The sequence below is a fragment of the Macaca thibetana genome, chromosome 16 (assembly GCF_024542745.1).
Source record: "Macaca thibetana thibetana isolate TM-01 chromosome 16, ASM2454274v1, whole genome shotgun sequence".
Classification (NCBI taxonomy): domain Eukaryota; kingdom Metazoa; phylum Chordata; class Mammalia; order Primates; family Cercopithecidae; genus Macaca; species Macaca thibetana.
Window position 1 is genome coordinate 40017307 of NC_065593.1, and position 21743 is coordinate 40039049.

A 21743-nucleotide genomic window follows, 5' to 3' on the forward strand; every position below is an offset into this window, starting at 1 on the left:
GTGACAGAGCTAAGATTTGGCAGTCTAGTTATAAAGTTCACGTTCTTGGCTACTATGCTGTACTACCCTGCCTACTACAGAAAATATTTTTTAAAAATCACTTTTAGATGACAATATTATCAGTGCCCAGTCCTGGCTGAGCTTATGATGTGGTCATTATAATAGGTGTATTTGAAGCTGCTTCACTCTCCATTTTTCATTCAATCAAGCTAAAAAAAAAAAAAAAAAAAAAAAAGCCTCTAAAGAGAAAGAGGAAGGGCAGAAAATTCTCCATAGCTGCAATGAAGAATAACTAATTTGATGATTTGTCTTCTTCACACTCACTTCATGCAGCTTTTATTCCTCTATAAAAACAGCACTTTTATTTTTGTTCAAAGAATGCTAGTTAATTAAATGAAGAATCTGGATGGAATTTATATAGCCATTATTGTGCACTGATGGTAATACAGTGTGAAATGTAGTTGGGTGGTAAAAGATGCAGAGGTTTTGATGCTGAATAAATTCATGCTATTTCTTTTGTAAATATATAACTGTCAGGTTGGTGAATGTGACCCCTTAGCAAAGTTCTAGCCCAGTTACCACTGAATGGCTGTTTAAAAGATTAGTGCATTGAAATGATGACTTTCAGAGGAAGCAGTAAAGAAAAGATAACAGCAGTGTGCTGTATTTAGCAATACAAGATCACATAAATCCATTTTCTCTTTTCCTCCCAGGCTGTCTTCTAATAAATAACTGTACAGCCTCCTATGTCAGTAACAATTGAGCCAGAATTTTCCTGGTACCTCACCATGAGACTGAAATCCTATCAGGGAAAATGCTGTAGTCTATTTACTGATTTACTATATACTAGATAGAGTTTAATTCAATTTAGCAGGTTAGATGATAAAAGAAAAACGAAGATATAGTAGTAAGTCAGAAAATCCACAAAAGCATTATGCTTTTTAATACTAAGCAGTGTGAGCAAATGTACTAGAAGGGAATCCCGAATTATGAAGTAAAATCTCTAGCTTTTTTTATTTTTTATTTTGGCAACACTGAGGAAATGTCTTCAACTTACACTGTCCCTTGATAAAATGAGGTTTTTCTGCCTCACGATTACATAATGAACCTTTAAAGAAAATCAGCTCGAAGTCTTTTTTGAAAACGTTATCTGAACTAATGAAAATCTTTGTAGGCTACCAATACTTTGGACTTTTGTTGGGACAAAGCACAGTAACAGCTCACACACAGGACAATAAATATGCTATGTGTTTTTCCACATACAGCACTTTTCCCCCACAAGGTAACATGATCTAGAATGAAAAAGCATGGGCTTTGGATAGGACATAACTAGGTTAGAATCTCAGATCAGAATCTTACTTTATAAAAATTTTCTGGCTGTGTAATTTTCTAAGACTCAGTTGCTCATTTTTATAATGGGAAATCACACCTATTTTATTAGTTCAAAACTACTCTCACAAAAGAATTGAAGAAACTACTGTAGTTCTTGGCACAATTTTTTCCTTTTCCTCTTTCTCACCTTGAAAAAAATATACATAATCACCTGTGTGATCAGAGAGCTAGACAAAATAATTTATTAAGGGTTTTCCTGAGGCACTCAATTAGTAACACCAGCTCTTGAACTTTGGAGAGTTGTTTGGAAACACAATTTGCATACGTATTTTTTAATGTTAGCAACAATCATGCAAAGCCCTTTCCTCTAGTTACGAGTTGTAATGAATGGCTCCCTACAGTAGACGGAAAAAGCATTAATTGCAGTGGCCCATCTGTAATTAGGCTAACACATTCACATCACCAACTTTAAAAGTTCTGCAATTTTTAAGTTCATCAGTAAATCTTTCAAAACGTCAATAGGTGACAGGAGAAAAATGTGACTGCAAAGAGAAATTGTTTTTGTGCAATGTAACCTATGCTGCCAAGCCCTAAAGAATACTTCTCTTATCAGCTTCCTACATCCACTCTTTGGAAAGCCCTTCTTGGTCTTGGTACTATTACAGCTTGTGATAAAGATTAAGGGTTACTGCAGGAAAAGGGCTATTGAATTAAAATGCTTAAAAGTAAGTTATATCTAGCTTCCTTAACTTATGAGTCTGATTTGTTAAAATATATATAATATACCTATCAATGGATAATCCCAAAATGCTTTGCAGATATTGACAAATGAAGGTATAAATCACTCCTCAGGCATGAATGTGTATGGGGGAGAATATGAATTCGTAGAACTTTTTAATAAACCTCTGACATATGCTTTCTTTTCTCTTTCCTCACTCCCCCTTCATGATTCATCTAGCCAACTCCTCCTCCTCCTTACCTAACCGGTAATTAACCACTGCGAAGTCTTCATTTATAATGTAATTTGCAGCCATTGCTTAATTTCCATTCTAAACACTGTATTACTGATTTATGTCTTTATCACCTCACGCTTGGGTACTATGAAAATCACATATGTGATCACCCTGCCTATTGTGTTCTTTACTGTAATGTATTCTGCATACTTCTGAAAGACTGATTTCCTCAAAATATTGCTGAAGTACCACCTTAGGTAACAAACCTAAGAACATGGTACATGATAAAATATATCCTCATTCTTCATTCTTCAAAGTTCTCTACTACCTAATCCAAATCAACCCACTTACTAGCTTTAGTCCACTTAACTCTCAGATGATTCCCATATCCAAGTACATTAACTTACCACATTTACCAGATGAAATTTTTCCACTTCCAAGACACTTTGGGTCACATTAATCCTCTAGGTATATACACTTTTCACCTTTTTCCATCATCTAGGTGTTACTTGTCCTTCAAAATCTTTCTTATATTTCACCTTATCTGTTTTTTCCAGTTTACTTTTGTATAAATGATCTTTCTCTCCTTTTTAATCTTTTATATTTTTCATCTGTAATTAATCATATATTTAGTACTCTTACTGCTATCTTGAACTGTCATTAAAATGCTTTATTACCCAACTTTCTAAAATCAAAGGGTCTTGACTGCCCAAATTAGAACACAATCTGTCTGAGAGTAAAAACCCTATCTAATATGAGCAGGTGCTCTACTTAACATAAAATGAGATATAACTGAGTTGACAAGCCATGAAAATGACTATTTCATTTTTCATATAAAAAAACTGCCTTAAGGAACTTTACGAGGCAAGAAGCTTTCATAGGAAATTTCTTCAAAAAAGGGTTCAGATTTATGGGAATATTAGAATTACATTTCATTTAACAATTAAAATAATAATCATAAACCATGCTTTGAGAAACACCATATAATAACAGGCAAATTATTTCATTATACTCTTTTTTTTGAGACAGTCTCACTCTGTTGCCCAGGCTGGAGTGCAGTGGTGTGATCTCGATTCACTGCAACCTCCACCTCCCAGGTTCAAGGTGACCTCAAGACATTTGCCTGCCTCGGCCTCCGAAAGTGATGGGATTACAGGTGTGAGCCACCATGCCTGGCTGCATTATATTCTTTTTATATAAATTTTAAAAAATCTTTTTACAGTATTTATCAAGCAAATAAGACTAAGTGGAATGAAGAAAATACCAATGCTAAAAATGACAATTATACTTGTCAATTTTATTTCTTGTTTTCATTAAATATATACGATTTTAAAATTATGAACATTAGTTTATATTCCTTAAAAATTACAATTTTCGGCTAGGCGAAGTGGTTTACATCTGTAATCCCAGCACTTTGAAAGACCAAGGCAGGTGAATCACCTGAGGTCAGGAATTTGAGGTCAGCATAGCTAATACGGTGAAACCTCATGTCTACTAAAAATACAAAAATTAGATGGGTATGGTGGCAGGACCCTGTAATCTCGGCTACTTGGGAGGCTGAGGCAGGAGAATTTCTTGAATTTGAGAGGTGGAGGTTGCAGTGAGTTGAGATCACACCACTGCACTCTAGCCTGGGTGACAGAGAGAGACTCTGTCTCAAAACAAACAAACAAACAAACAAAAAAAAAAAACCACACAATTTTCCATCATGAGAAGTACAGTGCATGTTCTCTAAGACTAAATAATCTTGAAGGTCTTTTTCAACCTTACCTAATCCTTGATTCCACAATTTAGGTAGCAACACTTATTTTTAAAGTGTGTAATAATGACGGATATCTAGAACTTCAAGAAACAAAGATTTTCTTTATTTTGTATGATAAAGTAAAATCCATCCTCATTTTGCAAAGAAAGATAGGTTAAGCTTTTGGAAGAAAAGCAGGTCAATGAGATTATAATTAGCTCTAATTAACCCTCCCAAGAGCTTTCAACTTTTTTTACCTGCAGCTGCCTCACTCTCCAAAAGGTGCAACATTGATTTCTGCCTCTGACCATCAAAGAAAATCAAAGAAACAATTTTCAATCTCCTTTATAAACAGAAGTCCCTAATCAAGGACAGATATAAAAATACAACTAATTGATAAATTTTATCATATGAAAATTGTTCACTATATAAATATCAGTTATAACCCTCTTTGAAAAATATATTTAACCCTGAACAAGTATTTTCTGGTTTAATGAAGACTGACAAAGAAAACAACAACAACAACAACAAAAAACTTTCCTAATTCTCCAATTCTGGTTACACAAAAGGGAAAATTTATAGTATTGGAAATTTCCTTTCATAATTGAAGATTAAACTCTTTTCATTGAAAAATGGTACAGTTCAAAAGCAACTTTTGGGGTATTAAACATTAGAATTCATCTGAAATTTGGGATTTAAGGGAGATCTGGTCTTTAAAACATAAAAATATTCCTTCCAAATTAACCTTTAGAGATTTAATTAAATTGGAATCAAAATTTCATCAAATTTTGTTTTGGAGGAACTTGACCAAGAATTCTAAATTCAAAGCTAGACATAACAAGAGCTAAATAAAAAGATTCTTAAGTTGATGTCGATGAATAAATCAGTGAAAACTGGTAAGCAAATTTTGAAACTACAAGAAATAAAGAAAGAAACAAGAGGAAACACGGCCCAAGAATTTAAGGCTTTCATAAAGCAGCAATAGTTGGTAATGGCCAAAGAGGAGTTAGATAAAACAGTCATTTACCTAATAAATATGTATTGAAGAAGCAACTAGAAAGACCAGATAGCCCCACACAGACCCTATATTATGTAAGAATTTAATCTATGACAATGGTGATAACACAAAACAAAAGTGGTTGCGACAACTATTTGGAAAAACAGTGTAAAGTGTAGACCCTCATCTCATACCATATGTCTAACAAAATAATTTCTTAGATGAATTAAAGATATTACAGGGATGTGCGTAAATATATATCTGAAATATGGCTAGGAATGAACTTAAAGTTATAAAAAAGGAAAAATCATAAAGGCAAAGGTTTGACAACACAAAAACACTTATGTTTAAAAACTTCAAAAAAAAAATTAGACTGTAATCCCAGCACTTTGGGAGGCTGACGCGGGTGGATCACAAGGTCAGGAGTTCGAGACCAGCCTGACCAACATGGTGAAACCCTGTCTCTACTAAAAGTACAAAAATTAGCCAGGCATGGTGGTGTGTGCCTGTAATCCCAGTTACTCAGGAGGCTGAGGCAGGAGAAACGCTTGAACCCAGGAGCTGGAGGTTGCAGTGAGCCAAGATCATGCCACTGCACTCCAGTCTGGGCGACACAGCAAGACTCCATCTCTAACAAACAAACAAACATTAGAAAGGCAATTTGTAGACAGAGGGAAATATGTGCCCCAGAATTGGCAGAAATAGGGTTAATAACTACAGCGTAAAGAGATCTTATAATTACAGTAGTGAAAGGGGAAAAACAGTGATTAAGAATATGAGAGGAGGAAAGAGGAAAAAGCAGTGGTGGGAAGGGGACACAGACAAGATAAAGGGCACGTGGCAGGGGCAGCAGAATACCACTAGCAACCACATTAGGAAATCAGCTGCCTTCAATACTGAAGAACTGTGATGAAGTTCACAATTTAATTTCAAATCCATGGTTACAGACAATCTTTGATATCTAATATGGATGACAGTTAATCAAAGTAATATTTTCAAACAGAGTGATTTATTTATGTGGGATTAGGCATGACTAGAGAAGTCTTGTTTTTAACTCTAAAATAGCTTGTGAATAAATCATTTAACACAATGTCATGAGTCCCATACTGAAGTAAGGGACAGAAAGTGTTTCTCACATAGTAAACTGCCAAGATAAGAGTTTTACAGTATCAACTGCCTTATCACTACTTCCTCCTTGGGTAAAATTTACTAGTTTGTCAGCCAAATTAATTTATATTGCTCTAACATTAAGAAATGCAAAATGTTCAGCTTCTAAGTCGTTGTTTAAAATATACTCTCAAAGATGTTCTTAGCAACTGAATAATGGAATTTTAGTGATGCGTATTTGTTTGTTTCTAGTAAAGCAAATTATGGGGACTAATGCCTACTTTTCTATATAGATATGCCTCTAACAACTCACCAGCCACAGGGCACCTATTATGAAATGCTTTCTAGAAAGTGATGATTTGGCTCTATTTTTATTTTTCCTTACTAGATTGAGAGCTCCTTGTAGAACTGTATGTTTAGCATTCACAATGACTCCATATAAAGCATGCATTTAAAAATGTTTCTTAAATTCTCTTACCAAGTCTCCCTTATAAGTTACTACAGGGCTGTGTGAAACAATTGATGATAAAGTATGACATGTGATCCCTAAATAGCCAGAAAATAAGTGACTCACAGTATGGAACCTAGAACTTTAACAGCATCAGTTCTAAATAGGCCAACCTACCGTAGGCAATAATCAAATGAACTGGAAGGTTCCTATGAAGAACTGCAGAATCTTCCAACATTGAAAATTCTGTGATTCTAAATTGGGTTCCATATTATAAATAGGATAATAAAATTTATCTTAGAATCATTAAGATGGTAAGATCTTTTCTACAATTAAAAAGACCAACAACTATTTGGAAATGATAATTTTGAAATAGACACTTTTGTTTGCCAATGCTTGCTTAGAAGGCTACATTCACCTCTAATGAATCACTAGGTACAGTTGGTATCTGTGCAAACAGGAATGCCAGCTGGGCTGTCCAAAAGCTATGTGCTGGTGTTCCTTCTCCAAGCTCACTGTCTTCACCTTAGGCAGTTTCTTGGGCAGAGTCTAATGGTGGAGAATACAGGAGTCACTTTCTGAATCACAAAAAAGGAATTAGTGTAAAAAAAATCCAATTAAGTTTGTTTAATGAGTTTCTTCAACCAGATTGCTGTCTATCACTATAAGAGCTTTATAACTTCTTTTCTCAAAGAGATTTTTAAAAATCTTTTTAAAAAGCCTTTTCCAACTTCCAGGTACACCAATCAAAGCTCATCATCATTGGTCATTAGAGAAATGCAAATCAAAACCACAATGAGATACCATCTCACGCCAGTTAGAATGGCGATCATTAAAAAGTCAGGAAACAACAGATGCTGGAGAGGATGTGGAGAAATAGGAATGCTTTTACCCTGTTGGTGGGAATGTAAATTAGTTCAACCATTGTGGAAGACAGTGTGGAGATTTCTCAAGGATCTAGAACCAGAAATACCATTTGACCCAGCAATCTCATTACTGGTTATATACCTAAAGGATTATATATCATTCTACTATAAAGACACATGCACACATATGTTTACTGCAGCACTATTCACAATAGCAAAGACTTGGAACCAACCCAAATGCCCATCAATGATAGACTGGATAAAGAAAATGTGGCAAATATACACCAGGGAATACTATGCTGCCATAAAAAAGGAAGAGTGCGTGTCCTTTGAAGGGACATGGATGAAGCTGGAAACCATCATTCTCAGCAAACTAACACAGGAACAGAAAACCAAACACTGTATGTTCTCACTTATAAATGGGAATTGAACAATGAGAACACATGAACACAGAAAGGGGAACATCACACACTGGGGCCTGTCTGGGGATCGAGGGCAAGGGGAGGGATAGCATTAGGAGAAATACCTAACGTAGATGAAGGGTTGATGGGTGCAGCAAAGCACCATGGCACGTGTATACCTATGTAACTAACCTGCACCTTCTGCACATGCATCCCAGAACTTAAAGTATATATTAAAAAAAAAAAAAAAAAAAGCCTTTTAAGATAATTGTAGAGATGGAGTCATGATTTGTTGCTCAGGCTGATCTTGACCTCCTGGTCTCAAGCAATCCTCCTGCTTTGGCCTCCTAAAGTGTTGGGATTACAGGCATGTATAGGAGAATGTACTCTTTATCCAATCTCCCCCAGCAGTTACATCTTGCATGACTGTAATAGACTATCACACCTAGGAAACTGACATGGATACAATCCACCAACTTTATTTAGATTTAACTAGTTTTAAATGCACTCATCAATAAAAAGGAACAACCTAGAATCTAGATGAATCCCAAGGGAATTATTGCTAAGTAAAAAGAATCAATCCCAAAAAATAATATACTGTATGATTTCATTTATACAATATTCTTGAAATGACAACAGTATGGAGATATAGAATAGATTAGTGTTTGCCAGGTGTTAGGGGAGCAGGTAGGATGTGGCTGTGGTTATAAAAGAATAGCATAAAGGATCTGTGTAAAGAGGGTTTTTGATAGAAAATAAAAGTTGACATTCTGAGGCCACAGTGACTATCTGAAATGGAAACAGGAACATTTTACTACAGCATGCTTTTAGAACAGAAAAGACTGACAAATATATGTATTTTTCTTCTTTTTCCCTCTGAAGATGAGATAGCATCTTAAAACACCTACTAGTGCTATATGAAAAGCTAGTAAAAATTTAGATCACTAAAGAGAAAAAAGAGTGAGAAATCATATCAATTCTAAAAATTAGAGGCTTTACTGCTTTTTAAATAAATACACAAACAATCTTTAAAAGTGTGAAAATGTGAAAAGTACTTTAGGAATCACTTATTATTGTTGTTCCTTTTAAAGATATATTTAATTTGTTGCTTCATCTGAAAACTAAGATAGCTCACGTCAGCTGCACTAGCTGTTACTTGATTCATGTTCAACCTCAATTGTCCACAGAGAATCCTGTCTTGATTTGACCTTACATTTCTGCCTCAGGACTTCACGCTCTCCTCAAGAACTGAACCCAACCTTTACACAGGTGAGGCCAACTACAACTGGGCTTATCTGAACCTAGAGAATTTGCCAAATGCTTAAGATCCCACGTTTCTTTAGGGCAAAGACTGGTTGAGACAAGCTAAATATTTTGGCTTTGGACTGTTCACCAATTCATTGCTGCCTTAGGTCATAATACTATGCTGAAAGAAACTTTAAAAACAATGTAAGTGTGAGAGTAGGCTTTAGAAAGCTGTTGATCAAAGGAAGTTGCTAAAAGAGTGGCCCATGCCTGTTAAAAATTGTTAGAACTTGAAGAAAAAATAACAACAATTTCATGGGAAATTGTGCTCATGATTTTAAACTTAAGTTCGGTTATTCTGTAAGACATAAAAACTCAAAAAAAAAAAAAAAAAAAAACTTGAGTTTTAGAGAACAGTACAGCTAATTCTTTTCAAAACAGTAGGTATTCTGGTAGCTATCCCTGATTGAATAAAACAATGAAGGTGATCCTTCCAGTGAAAAATGAGCCCTTCACATCCTGTTTTAATAATTAGGTTATCTACATGTTTAAGGAATTCACATGGGATGATCATTAGTACTGTACTAGCTTGGTGTAAAGATCTTCAGAAGGATATCAAAGGAAAGAAACTGCCAAATTTCATACAATTTAAGTTTCTAGTTTTCAAAAATTTTTAAGAGAAGAGTTATACACACTCTGTAATTTTTAAAGACTCATTTATTGTGAAAAAAGAAATCAATCTTTGGAAAAATGGAAAGGTATTTTCACTAAAGCATAGGTACTCTTTCATTAACAATAGGTCTGTATCATCAAAATCCTTTTAACAAAGTAATATCAATCTATATACATAAGAAAAGCTGAATAGTACCCATGGCCAACATATTTTAAAATTGGATACTTTTAGGGTTGATTTTGGGTAGTCTACTTTTTTTTAATGGTGTTTGTTTATGAAATGAATGGTGTTTCAGTATGTATGCATGTAGGTTTGTATACACAGATGTATACATGTATTTTTAATTATTTTTGTTTAAACTGGAAACTATACACTAAGTACTACTCTGAATTCACACATTTTTAACCTCAATCTCATTTGTCTTATTTTGTTGATTGCATCATTACAGCCTCTCAGTCACTAAATTACAAATCCTTGACTGTTGTCTCTCCTTATTACTGCACATTCTATCACTGTTATATCGGGTTGACTTTATCCTCATGGTGTCTTTTGCATAGACCTTTTTGGTATATTACTATTTATGATTACCCAGTTAAATCCTCCATTGCCTATTGCCTGGACAAGGGCTTCTCAAATTTTAAGGTGCAAACAAATCATCTGAAGACTTATTAAGTGCAGAGTCTGATTCTATAGATCAGGAATGAGACCTGAGACTTTGCATTTCTAAGTTCCTGATTGCTCTCCTGTTGCTGACCACTCTGAGTAGAAAGGATGTAGAGTTCTACATCAGTATTTCTAATCACAGTAGCCACTAGTTGTATGTGGCTACTGAGCACCTGAAATATAGCTAGTTGACTAAGGAACTAAATTTTAAATTTTTAATTTAATTTTAATTAGTTTGTATTTAAGTTTAAAAACTCAAGTAATGTAAGTTTTTTCACAAATAAGACTGTATTGTTTTGGCACAACTAAGATATTAAGATATTTATTTAAGATATTATTTTTAAGATTTAATATATTATTGTTGAACTGTAATGTCTGTGTCAGGCACATGAGTCATTTGAGTAGTATACATAAACGCATAACTGATGTGGTCAGTGTCAAAAAATTAATTAATTATAAATCTTTTTTTACAACTAATATGTACACACAGTAGGTTTATCTGAATATTTTATGCAATCAGCATGAGTTACAATGAAACCTAGGTAAATCATATTAGTAATTAAATTAAAATACTTATTTTTATTAGGCTATAATTATTTTTTATTTTTTCTATTTAGTAAAAATTTGTCCATAAAATAACTATGGACAAAATTAAATTTAAATTAAAAGTGAAGACATACTATGATGTAGAATAAAATGGAGATAAATTAGCTAGTAATATTACTGGAACAATGCAATTGCAATTTGCAAATAGTGTGTCTACTGTATAAGATAATTCTGAAATATATAAAAAGTGAGCAATATTAATAGTCATTTTTGCAGATTAATGGTGAATTTGATAAGAAGTTTCCTATTAGCAGTAAAAAAAATCAATAAAATTAGTCACCAGAAGTAAATGTCCAACATTTGTAACTATAAAATGGCTAGAATTTTTGCACAAAAAAGAAAACCATTTTTAGATTGAGATAGTAATTTCAGTTATGACAAAACTACTGGGAAACATATTTTATAAAAAATGGAGGACATTCAATTAAGTAATAAAACAAATGCCCATCAACTATAAGAACTTCCTAAGAATATCAATGATCAATTGATTAAAATAGCTTTCAGTGGGCCATATCCTACAAGAGACACTACCAAATTCATACTTCAGGCATGTACTGCCTCAAAGGGCGTCCAAACTTATAAAATGTTGTTGATTTGCAGCCTAAAAAAATCAAACTTGCAGTGTAGATATCTTTAACTCTTTTATATCTGTCAAAAAAGACTTTCAGGTAGATAATAAAAAACAAATTTTCATGATGATAAATGGGGCTCCAGCTATATTGCATCAAAAATTTAGATTTATGAATCCCATCAACAAGTGGGTGAAGGATATGAACAGACACTTCTCAAAAGAAGGCATTTATGTGGCCAACAAACATGAACAAAGCCTCATCATCATTGGTCATCAGAGAAACGCAAATCAAAACCACAATGAGATACCATCTCACGCCAGTTAGAATGGCGATCATTAAAAAAATCAGGAAACAACGGATGCTGGAGAGGATGTGGAGAAATAGGAATGCTTTTACACTGTTGGTGGGAATGTAAATTAGTTCAACCATTGTGGAAGACAGTGTGGTGATTCCTCAAGGATCTAGAACCAGAAATGCCATTTGACCCAGCAATCCTCTTACTGGGTATATAACCAAAGGATTATAAATCATTCTGCTATAAAAACACATGTACACGTATGTTTATTGTGGCACTGTTCACAATGGCAAAGACTTGGAACCAACCCAAATGCCCATCAATGATAGACTGGATAAAGAAAATGTGGCATATATACACCATGGAATTCTATGCAGCCATAAAAAAGAAAAGAGTTCATATCCTTTGCAGATACACGGATGAAGCTGGAAACCATCATTCTCAGCAAACTAACACAGGAACAGAAAACCAAATACTGCATGTTCTCACTCTTTAGTGAGAGTTGAACAATGAGAACACATGTATACAGGGAGGGGAACATCACACACTGGGGCCTGTCAGGAGATGGAGCAAGGGGAGGGAGAGCATAAGGATAATACCTAAAGCATGTGAGGCTTAAAACCTAGATGTTGGGTTGATAGGTGCAGCAAACCACCATGGGACATGTATACCTATGTAATAAACCTGCACGTTCTGCACATGTACCCCAGAACTCAAAGTAAAATTAAAAACAACAACAAAATTTGAATTCATTGATTTTCAAAGAAGAAAGAGGCTGCTTTATTGTTTTATTCCACTGTATGATACATATTGAAAATATTTGTGCTCAGTTTTCTTAAGCTGGTTTTATGACAAGCATCATACAGTTGCTAACACTGTTTAGTATATGCACGTAAATTCTATGAGTCATCAGCAGTTGATAAAACTGTTAAAAGAAAAAAGGAAGACAATACATTTTCTGATGCTATGTTATTTGCCAATACTTTTTGGCTGAGATATGAAAGAGATTTACAAAGATTTTCTGTACTTTTAACTCCAATTGAAGGTTTTCTTAAACAAAAGGAATGTGCGTCTAATATTCAGTAACCAGACAAAAGAAAATGGCAGTGTGATTTACATTTTCTCATTAATATCACAGTGCATGTAAATGAGTTAAACTACAAACTACAAGGAAAAGGAAAGTTTGTTTATGAAGCTAGATAAGTATAAGAATTTATAGTGAAATTGAACCTTTTCGTAATATAAATAAAAAATAATGATTTTACCTATTTTTCTACTATAAGGTAATATGTAGATCTCAATTATTGATAGTGTTACATAAATTGGCTATGAAAACTGAAAAAATTTTGAAGTGTGCTTTCTTCATACTGCCAAATTTAGAGTTGCTTTCATTATATGTAACACTCCTTGAATTTGATGCTAATATTTTTTGTAGAGTTGGGGGTTCTCCATGTTGCCCAGGCTGGAATGAACTCCTGGGCTCAAGCGATCTGCCTGCCTTGGCCTCCCAAAGTTTTGAGATTACAGGCATGAGCCACTGGGGTTGGCCAGTTTTTTTGTTTGTTTTTGCGACAGGTTCTTCCTCTGTTGCCCAGGCTGGAGTGCAGCGGCATGATCATGGCCCACTGCAGCCTCCATCTCCCAGGCTTGAATTTTATGCTAATAATACTGAGCTGACAAGAATTAGTGAGGGTACTTAACAGACGTAGCTTTGAAAAGATCTTGCTTAAAAACAAATTCCTCTTAAAAAATAAAATAGTTTTGTTAGTGTGGATATAAATATTAAAGAAAAAAAGATTTTTGGTGTTCAGTTCAGTTATCAGAAACTTTTAAAATAAGTTTGGAACAATTTGAGTACGTGAATTCACTTTTTCAACCGTAAATTTTATTAAATCTAAACAGAGATCCAATATTTCCACTGAAAATTCACTGTAAAAATTAAGATGTGCTCTAAATTTAAAAAACACTAGATTTCAAAGATACAGTATAAAAAAAGGTAAAAATATCTCATAATGAATTTTAAAATATTATTGCATGCTAAAGTAACATTTTAGATAAACCCAACTAAATAAAACATATTAAAATTAATGTTACCTGTTTCTTTTTACTTTTTTAAAAAAATGTGGCTGTTAGAAAATATAGCAATATATCATGGTTTTCATTATATTTCTAAGGGACATTGCTGTTCTAGACTATTACGACAGCCTTTTATCTGATCTTTGGTTACTTCTCAACTTGCTGTCAGTTTAACCTTAAAGTATATCCTTCATTTATCCCTTCATCCATTCACCAAATGTTTGAGTACCTAATAACAGCTATTATTGTAAGATAAATCAGAGAACAAATCCAAGATAGCTGTCTTCATGAAGCTTACCCTTCAGATGGGGGACATAGATAAAGAGCAAAATGTAAGTAAATTATTTAAGATGTAAGATAGTAATCAGTTATACTAAAAGAAACTCCTCCACACACAGTAAGGGTTAGAGGAATGATGGTGCAAAGAGACCAGATGAGCTGGAGAATGAGTAGAGGGGTGGAGGAGAGAAGTGTGGAAAGAGCTGAGGTACTTTAAAAGGAGTGTTAGGGTGGGGAAAGGACAGCAGGTCATGTAGGCCCTCATAGGCTTTAACAATTACTTGGAGGTTTCTACTTGCAGCATTTCCAGCTTATTTTGACTGAGACAGAAAGTCCTGGAGAATTCTACATGCAGTTTTAAAACAATATTTCTGGCTGCTTTGTTCAGATTAGACAGTATGGGAGTAAGGCAGTGTAAAAGTAGGCTGATCTGGTAGGAAGCTGTAATAGTAATACGGGCGGGACTTGATGGCGGCTTAGACCACTGATGGAAGTGGTGAAAAGTGGCAAAATTCTGTGATTTCCAAAAAGTAGGCCCAACTGGCCGGGCGCAGTGGCTCATGCCTGTAATCCCAGCACTTTGGGAGGCCGAGGCGGGTGGATCACGAGGTCAGGAGATCGAGATCATCCTGGCTAACACGTGAAACCCCGTCTCTACTAAAAATACAAAAAAATTAGCTGGGCGTGGTGGCAGGTGCCTGCAGTCCCAGCTACTCGGGAGGCTGAGGCAGGAGAATGGCGTGAACCCGGGAAGTGGAGCTTGCAGTGAGCCGAGATCGTACCACTGCACTCCAGCTTGGGCGACAGAGCGAGACTCCGTCTCAAAAAAAAAAAAAAAAGTAGGCCCAACAAATTGGTTATGGAGTATGAAAGAAAGAGTGGGGTCAGATTATGTGTGGAGACAGTTGTTCACTTTTCTCTCTTTGTTAAATATTTTAAATGGCAGTCCTCTAAGATCTTAGGCTGGTATTCACTGTTTATATGTGTAGGCCCCAACACACCCACCCAAATGTCATTTCCCAACAGATTCATCTTTCCATGTTTCCCTTATGTTCCTGGGCCTTTGATAATGATGTTGATAAAAGAATACATGTCAAAACTAGTATTCAAAATTATATTCCTGACAGGTTTAGGCTCTTAAATTCTCAAGTCCTGTGAAAAAATTATAAGGTAGATATTATTAACACTTTTTCAGACACGATGACAGAAATATGTTAACAAATAAAGTTAGCATAGAAAAGGTCTATTTTGACCCCAAACACAAGCAAATTTCCCTTTTTGCCATGATTTTCATGCTGTTTTCTCAGTCTGAAATGCGCTCCCTTTCTGTGTCTGGGTCAGCTGACGTGCCACCTTATCTATGAAAAGTCCCCTTATGCCCTCAGTTAAAATTACATTTTCCTCCTCTTTATTAAATAGTTAATACAAATCATTTCCAGCTCTTAATATTTCTGCTTCTATTATTTATAATAATATTTGTTGAGTGGTATGTGCTATACACATTATCATCTATGTATATTATCTTAATACTTCTAATGTTATTGTGAAGGATCCTATTATCAACCCTATTTTACAGATGAGGAAGCTAAGACCCATAAAGGTGAAGTAGTTTGATAAAGGTCAAAAGCTAGCAAGAGGCAGGGTCAGGGTATAAACTAAAATGGTATACCTCCAAACCCCGTAATCTACTGCACTTATCCTTAGGCCAATTCACTGTTTTTTTGTTTTTGCTTTGTTTTTGAGATTGCATATCACTCTGTTACCCAGGCTGGAGTGCAGTGGTGTAGTCTCAGCTCACTGCAACCTCCACCTCCCAGGTTAGAGTAAATCTTGTGCCTCAGCCTCCCGAGTAGCTGTGATGACAGGCATGCACTACCCTGTCCGGCTAATTTTTTTGTATTTTTAGTAGAGATGGGGTTTCGCCATGTTGGCCAGGCTGGTTTTGAACTCCTGACCTCAAGTGATTCACCTACCTTGGCCTTCCAAAATGCTGGGATCACAGGCGCGAGCCACCGTGCCTGGCTAATTCACTGTAAACCACATAAGATTCTCTCTTTTATTTATATATTTTTTCATATATTCATTTTTTGTCTTATTAAATTCTAATACAAATTAGCCCTAGATTACTTATTCCTGCAGACAGGACCTTTCTTAATAACAGAAACTAATCCTTTCACAGAAATAAATACAGGAGGGCCTCATGTGGAAAAAGTAGGTACTGCTAGAAAAAGAAAAAAAACCAACTACTGTTTTTCTTTAGATTCACGTCTTACATCACCCTTTAATATAATTATTATTTAATCAATCATGGTTGATATTCTAAAGATTATATATTCCAAGCCTTTAGGAGAAAAGAAAAATTTAAAGTTAGGAGAAAACTCCCCTAATTTATTCTATATACAAAAACTAACTAGAAAGATTTGTAAACGTCCATTTTCAGGATGCAAACACTAAAATGTAAAAAGATCTGGCCATACAAACTCATGGAGGTATAAAAGATACAGAATGAAAAGCACTAAAAAGTCATATCAATTAAAGTACAAAAATATTTAATAAAATGAGGGTCTGAAAATTGGCCCCGAAATAGAGGACTTTAAAAAAACTTGACTTTGGAAATAATTTCAAATATTCAGTTGAGCTGCAAGAATAATATAAAGAATATATCCTCATATCCTTTACCCAGATTTATCTAATTCCCCAGGTTCATCCTTTTGCCAACATGTTCCTGAGTGAGAAACAATATATTCTTGTAAGCCACTGATAGTAAGTGGTTGCTGCTGAGATTTTACATGTTCTCAATCTCTCTCATATATGTATTCATATATGTAATAGTTAAACATAATGCAATTACATATATGTGTATAAATAATACACATATGTATATATAAATATACATGCACTTTTTTAACCATCTGAGGGTAAGTTATATACATCACGGTCCTTTATCCCTAAAAACTCCAATATTTCCTATGAATAAGGATATTCTCTTATATAACCACATATTTCCTAAGAATAAGGATATTCTTTTCTATAACCACAGTACAGTTAACAAATTTAGGAAGTTTAACATCAATTCAATGCTTTAATCTACCATCTGTATTCCAATTTTGTCAACTGACCCAATAATGTCCTTTATAGCATTTTTCCCGTTCCGGTACAGGATCCAGTCTGGAGTCAGATGCTGTATTTAGTTTTCACGTCTCTTTAGCATCTTTTAATCTGTAAACTTCTATTATCTTTGCTTTTTTTAAGAAAATATCATGGACATTTCTAAAGAATACAACCCATACACACACACGCATGCGTGCACACACACACACACGTCATACACGTCTTTTTTTTTTTTTTTTTTTTAAACGAAACTTTCTCTCATTTTGAGCTTGCCTGACATCTCTTCATGGTTAGATTCAGGTTACACATTCTCAGCCAGAAAACTACACAGGTGATGTTGTAGTCATTTTTTGGGCGTCACATTTGGAGTCACACAATGCCCATATGTTCTTCATTGGGATATCAACATTTAGCACCAGTCAAGGTGTTTTCTGATTCCTCCACTATATAATTGCTATTTTATCCCCTTGCAATTAATAAGCAGTTTGTGGAGAGATACTTTAAAACCATGTAAATATTCTGCTCTTCATCAAAATTTTCCCCTAAATTTAGCATTGAATGATTTGTGCCTATCAAGTCTTTACTAAAATAGATGTAAAATGCTGATTTCCAAAACTAGCAGCTTCTCTGCAATTACCAGTCAGTATTCAACATCCTACTATGAGCAAAAGTACTCCTTTCTCCCTATTAATTAATCAATTTACTAATGATACCATGAATTACGATTTCTTCTATAGTCTGCAATACATTACTGTACTAAATTATTTTGTACTCAAGTTCTTCCATATTTGGCCAGTGGAAGCCCCTTCAAGCTAGTTCCTTGTGATATGCCCCTGTCATTTTGAACATGTCCTTATTTTCTGACATATTAAGATATTCCAAGCTTATATTTTACTTATCCTTCCTTGTTTCTAAAATTAGTCATTTCTCTGAGTAACCTGAGTTTCTTTTAGTGGGGAGTGGTATCTGGACACTTAGATATAGTAATGTGCTCACTGTTATTAGGGTGTCTGTTTCTTAGTCCTTTAAGTTGACAGAGCTAGGGAAAATATACATATACAGATGGTCCCTGACTTATGATGGTTTGACTTAATGTTTTTTTGACTTTATAATAGACTTACTGGGGTATTAAACACATTTTCTACTTATGATATTTTCAACTTGGATTGGATGTATCAGGACATAACCCCATTGTGTTGAGGAACATTTGTATATATATACACGCATATATATAATACAGATGTGTACATACACGTTCATATGCACATACATATATAAGAAATGATGTATTCACAATGATACATCCAATTCAAGCCCATCCCACAGGGTTCTTTCCTTCTTTCTTTTTCCTTTTAAGAGACAAGGTGTTACTATGTTGGCCTGGCTGGAATACAGTGGCTAGCCACAGGCACCATAATAGCATACTGTGGCTTCAAGCCATCCTCCCACTTCAGTCTCCCAAATGGCTGGAACTACAGATGCATACCACCACACCCAACTCAGAGTCCTTTCTTGACTTCATTCATTCTATTTTGTCTTTTCTTTTTCATTGAGATTCTGCTTCTCAATAACAATCAACACATTTGCTAAGACCTATAAAGCATCTAAAATTGTTTCAGAACTGCTTTGCTCCACCAGTAAAACAACAGAACAAAACAAAAAACATACAAAAAAAAAAAAAAAAAGGTTTAGGACTTGTATGAAATTCCTTCCCAACTCAATTCCGTCCAGACAAAATACTGAGCACAAATACTGTATTCACTAGTTACTTGAATTGGTTCTATCTATCTTTGTTTTTTTTTTCTTATCATAATTATGGTATTCATTTGAAATACAATTAGATTCATTTTCTTCAGTACACTTGCAGTTTTAGGTTTATTTTCCCCTTTCCATCTTAATTTTTAATATATTTTTTGAATGAGTAGAATATTAACATGTACACAAAAGTAAATATTACATGATAATGTATTCTTAGAGAGGTGTCACTCTTTCTTGTATCTTAACATGCATGTCTACCCATGTTGTAGGTAATTAATTTCATTGCTGTGTAGTTTATCCCTCCTTTGATTTCTTTTACAAAAATAAGCAGCTATATTTTTAATTTTCCTTGTTCATAAAACATACAGAAAGGAGTGACACCTCTCTAAGAATATCATTTTATGCCCAGTGCAGTGGCTCACACCTGTAATCCAGCACTTTGAGAGGCTGAGGCAGGCAGATCACCTGAGGTCAGGAGTTCAAAACCAGCCTGGCCCACATGGCAAAACCGCGTTTCTACTAAAAATACAAAAATTAGCTGGGCATGGTGGTGCGCACCTGTAATCCCAGCTGCTCAAGAGGCTGAGGCAGAAGAATCGCTTGAACCCAGGAGGTGGAGGTTGCAGTGAGCTGAGATCGTGCCCCTGCGCTACAGCCTGGGTGACAGAGCAAGACTCCATCTAAAACAAAAACAAACAAAAGAATACCATTTCATGTAATTTTTACTTCTTACTTCTAGGTACATGTTAATATTCTGCTTCTCTTCCAGGAGTAGCAACTTGTCTGATGATGTTCAATCTCCAATTCCTTTGGTAGCTGCTTATTATTAAATGTTTAGGTTCTAGACTTATTTTTTATTGGGGGATGTCGTCTGTCAGAGTCTTATTCCATAATTTCTTAGATGGTTTCATTTAATGATTTTAGAAGCTAGGAGTTCGATGATAGTATAGATTTAACTCGCATTTCTTTTATTATGAGAGAAAGAGGTTGAGTATCTTTTCATTTGTTTAAGGGACATTTTTACAGCTTTTTTGATGAATTATCTGTTCAGGTCTTTTGCCTATTTTTTTATATAGTTTTGGTTTCTCTTCAACTATTAAAACTTCTAATTGGTTATTATTTGTGTATATGGATGCAATTTAGTTTTGCATATTAATTTTATATCTTGCTAGCTTATCAACTTACTGAGTTACTTTTATCACTCTCTAGGGTATTCCAGATTACTACTATATCATCTGCAAAAAGAGACAGTTGTATTTTTTCTTTTCCAAGTCATATGCCTCTAATTGTATCTTCTTTTTTGTGTTATTTTTATTAAGTTTATACACTGACGCTATACTTGCTTCATGAAAAGAATTTGGAAATTTTCTTTCATTTTTTACACTCTGAAGCAATTTATATAGCTTTAAGACTGTCAAAGGTTTGGTTAAATTTCTCTGTGAAGCCATCTTGCCGGGTCCTTTTATCTAGTAGTTTCTTGATAACTTACTTTATCTCTTCTACATAAAATGGCCTTTTAGGCTTTCTATCTTTACTCTGGTCAGTTTTGGCAAACTACATTTTAAAAAAAATTTTTTTAAAAATAGGTGAGTCGATCTTATTCATGTTAAGATAATCATTATGTTTTGTCGCGGTTCTATCAAATTGTCTTATGTTGAAATTCTTGTGTATATTTACTGCATTTCTTTGTGTGTCCTTTTTACTTAAAAAATTCTTTTTGGGCCGGGCGCGGTGGCTCAAGCCTGTAATCCCAGCACTTTGGGAGGCCGAGACGGGTGGATCACGAGGTCAGGAGATAGAGACCATCCTGGCTAACACGGTGAAACCCCGTCTCTACTAAAAAATACAAAAAAAAAAGAAACTAGCTGGGCGAGGTGGCGGGCGCCTGTAGTCCCAGCTACTTGGGAGGCTGAGGCAGGAGAATGGCGTAAACCCGGGAGACAGAGCTTGCAGCGAGCTGAGATCCAGCCACTGCACTCCAGCCTGGGCGACAGAGTGAAACTCCGTCTCAAAAAAAAAAAAAAATTATTTTTGGTGTTTATGAAGGTTTGTATTTTCATTCTATAGGTTATCTTTCCATTATTACTTTTTAAATGCTTACTGTTTCCTCTATTTTTACCTAATTTTTATGTGATATCACTTTTAAATATTTGTTGACTGCTACCCTTTGCTTATATAAGAAAACGAGGTATTCTGTATTCCTCTTTTTTCTTTCTTATCCTCCCATCAAAAAATTTACATCTTTTGACTTTTGTTAACACATTTAATGTTGACGTGTTAGTTTTTTCATCCATGCACTGACTCATTTTAGTCTCACCTGTACAATAAAATATATGAAGCATTTGGAAACATTTTTCAATGTTATTTCAGGCATTTTTTAGTTGGATAAAACTCATCCTATCTGAAGGTCTTCAGGAATACCACATGTGTGTAGTATTCCCTTAGTGCTCGTATATCCCAAACTGTTTGCTATGGCCTTGATATTTTAAAAGTCAGGTTGGCTGTATACAACATTTTTGTATACTTTCTTTCTTTCCTTTAATGTTGAAAATGTTGTTCCACTATTGCCTTACTTTGCATGTTGTTTTGAGAAACCTGATGCTGGTCTAATTCTATTGCC

General features: G+C 34.7%; 1 protein-coding gene across 12 annotated transcripts in view; it reads right to left on the reverse strand.

The window, feature by feature from the left end:
* STXBP4 (syntaxin binding protein 4) overlaps positions 1-21743 on the reverse strand; it is a 206661-nt gene that overhangs the window by 104481 nt on the left and 80437 nt on the right. The window contains exons 13-14 of one of the 12 annotated variants that reach the window (XM_050764700.1): positions 6997-7127; positions 3595-4329 (exon numbers count right to left, since the gene is read on the reverse strand). The exons of 9 other annotated variants lie outside the window; for them this stretch is intronic. In XM_050764700.1, the coding sequence (XP_050620657.1) occupies positions 6999-7127 (129 nt within the window). In that variant the 3' untranslated portion in view covers positions 3595-4329; positions 6997-6998. Of the gene's footprint in view, positions 1-3594; positions 4330-6996; positions 7128-14900; positions 19804-21743 lie in introns of those variants that run through there. 2 more of the 12 variants (XM_050764701.1, XM_050764699.1) reach the window with 2 other exon arrangements.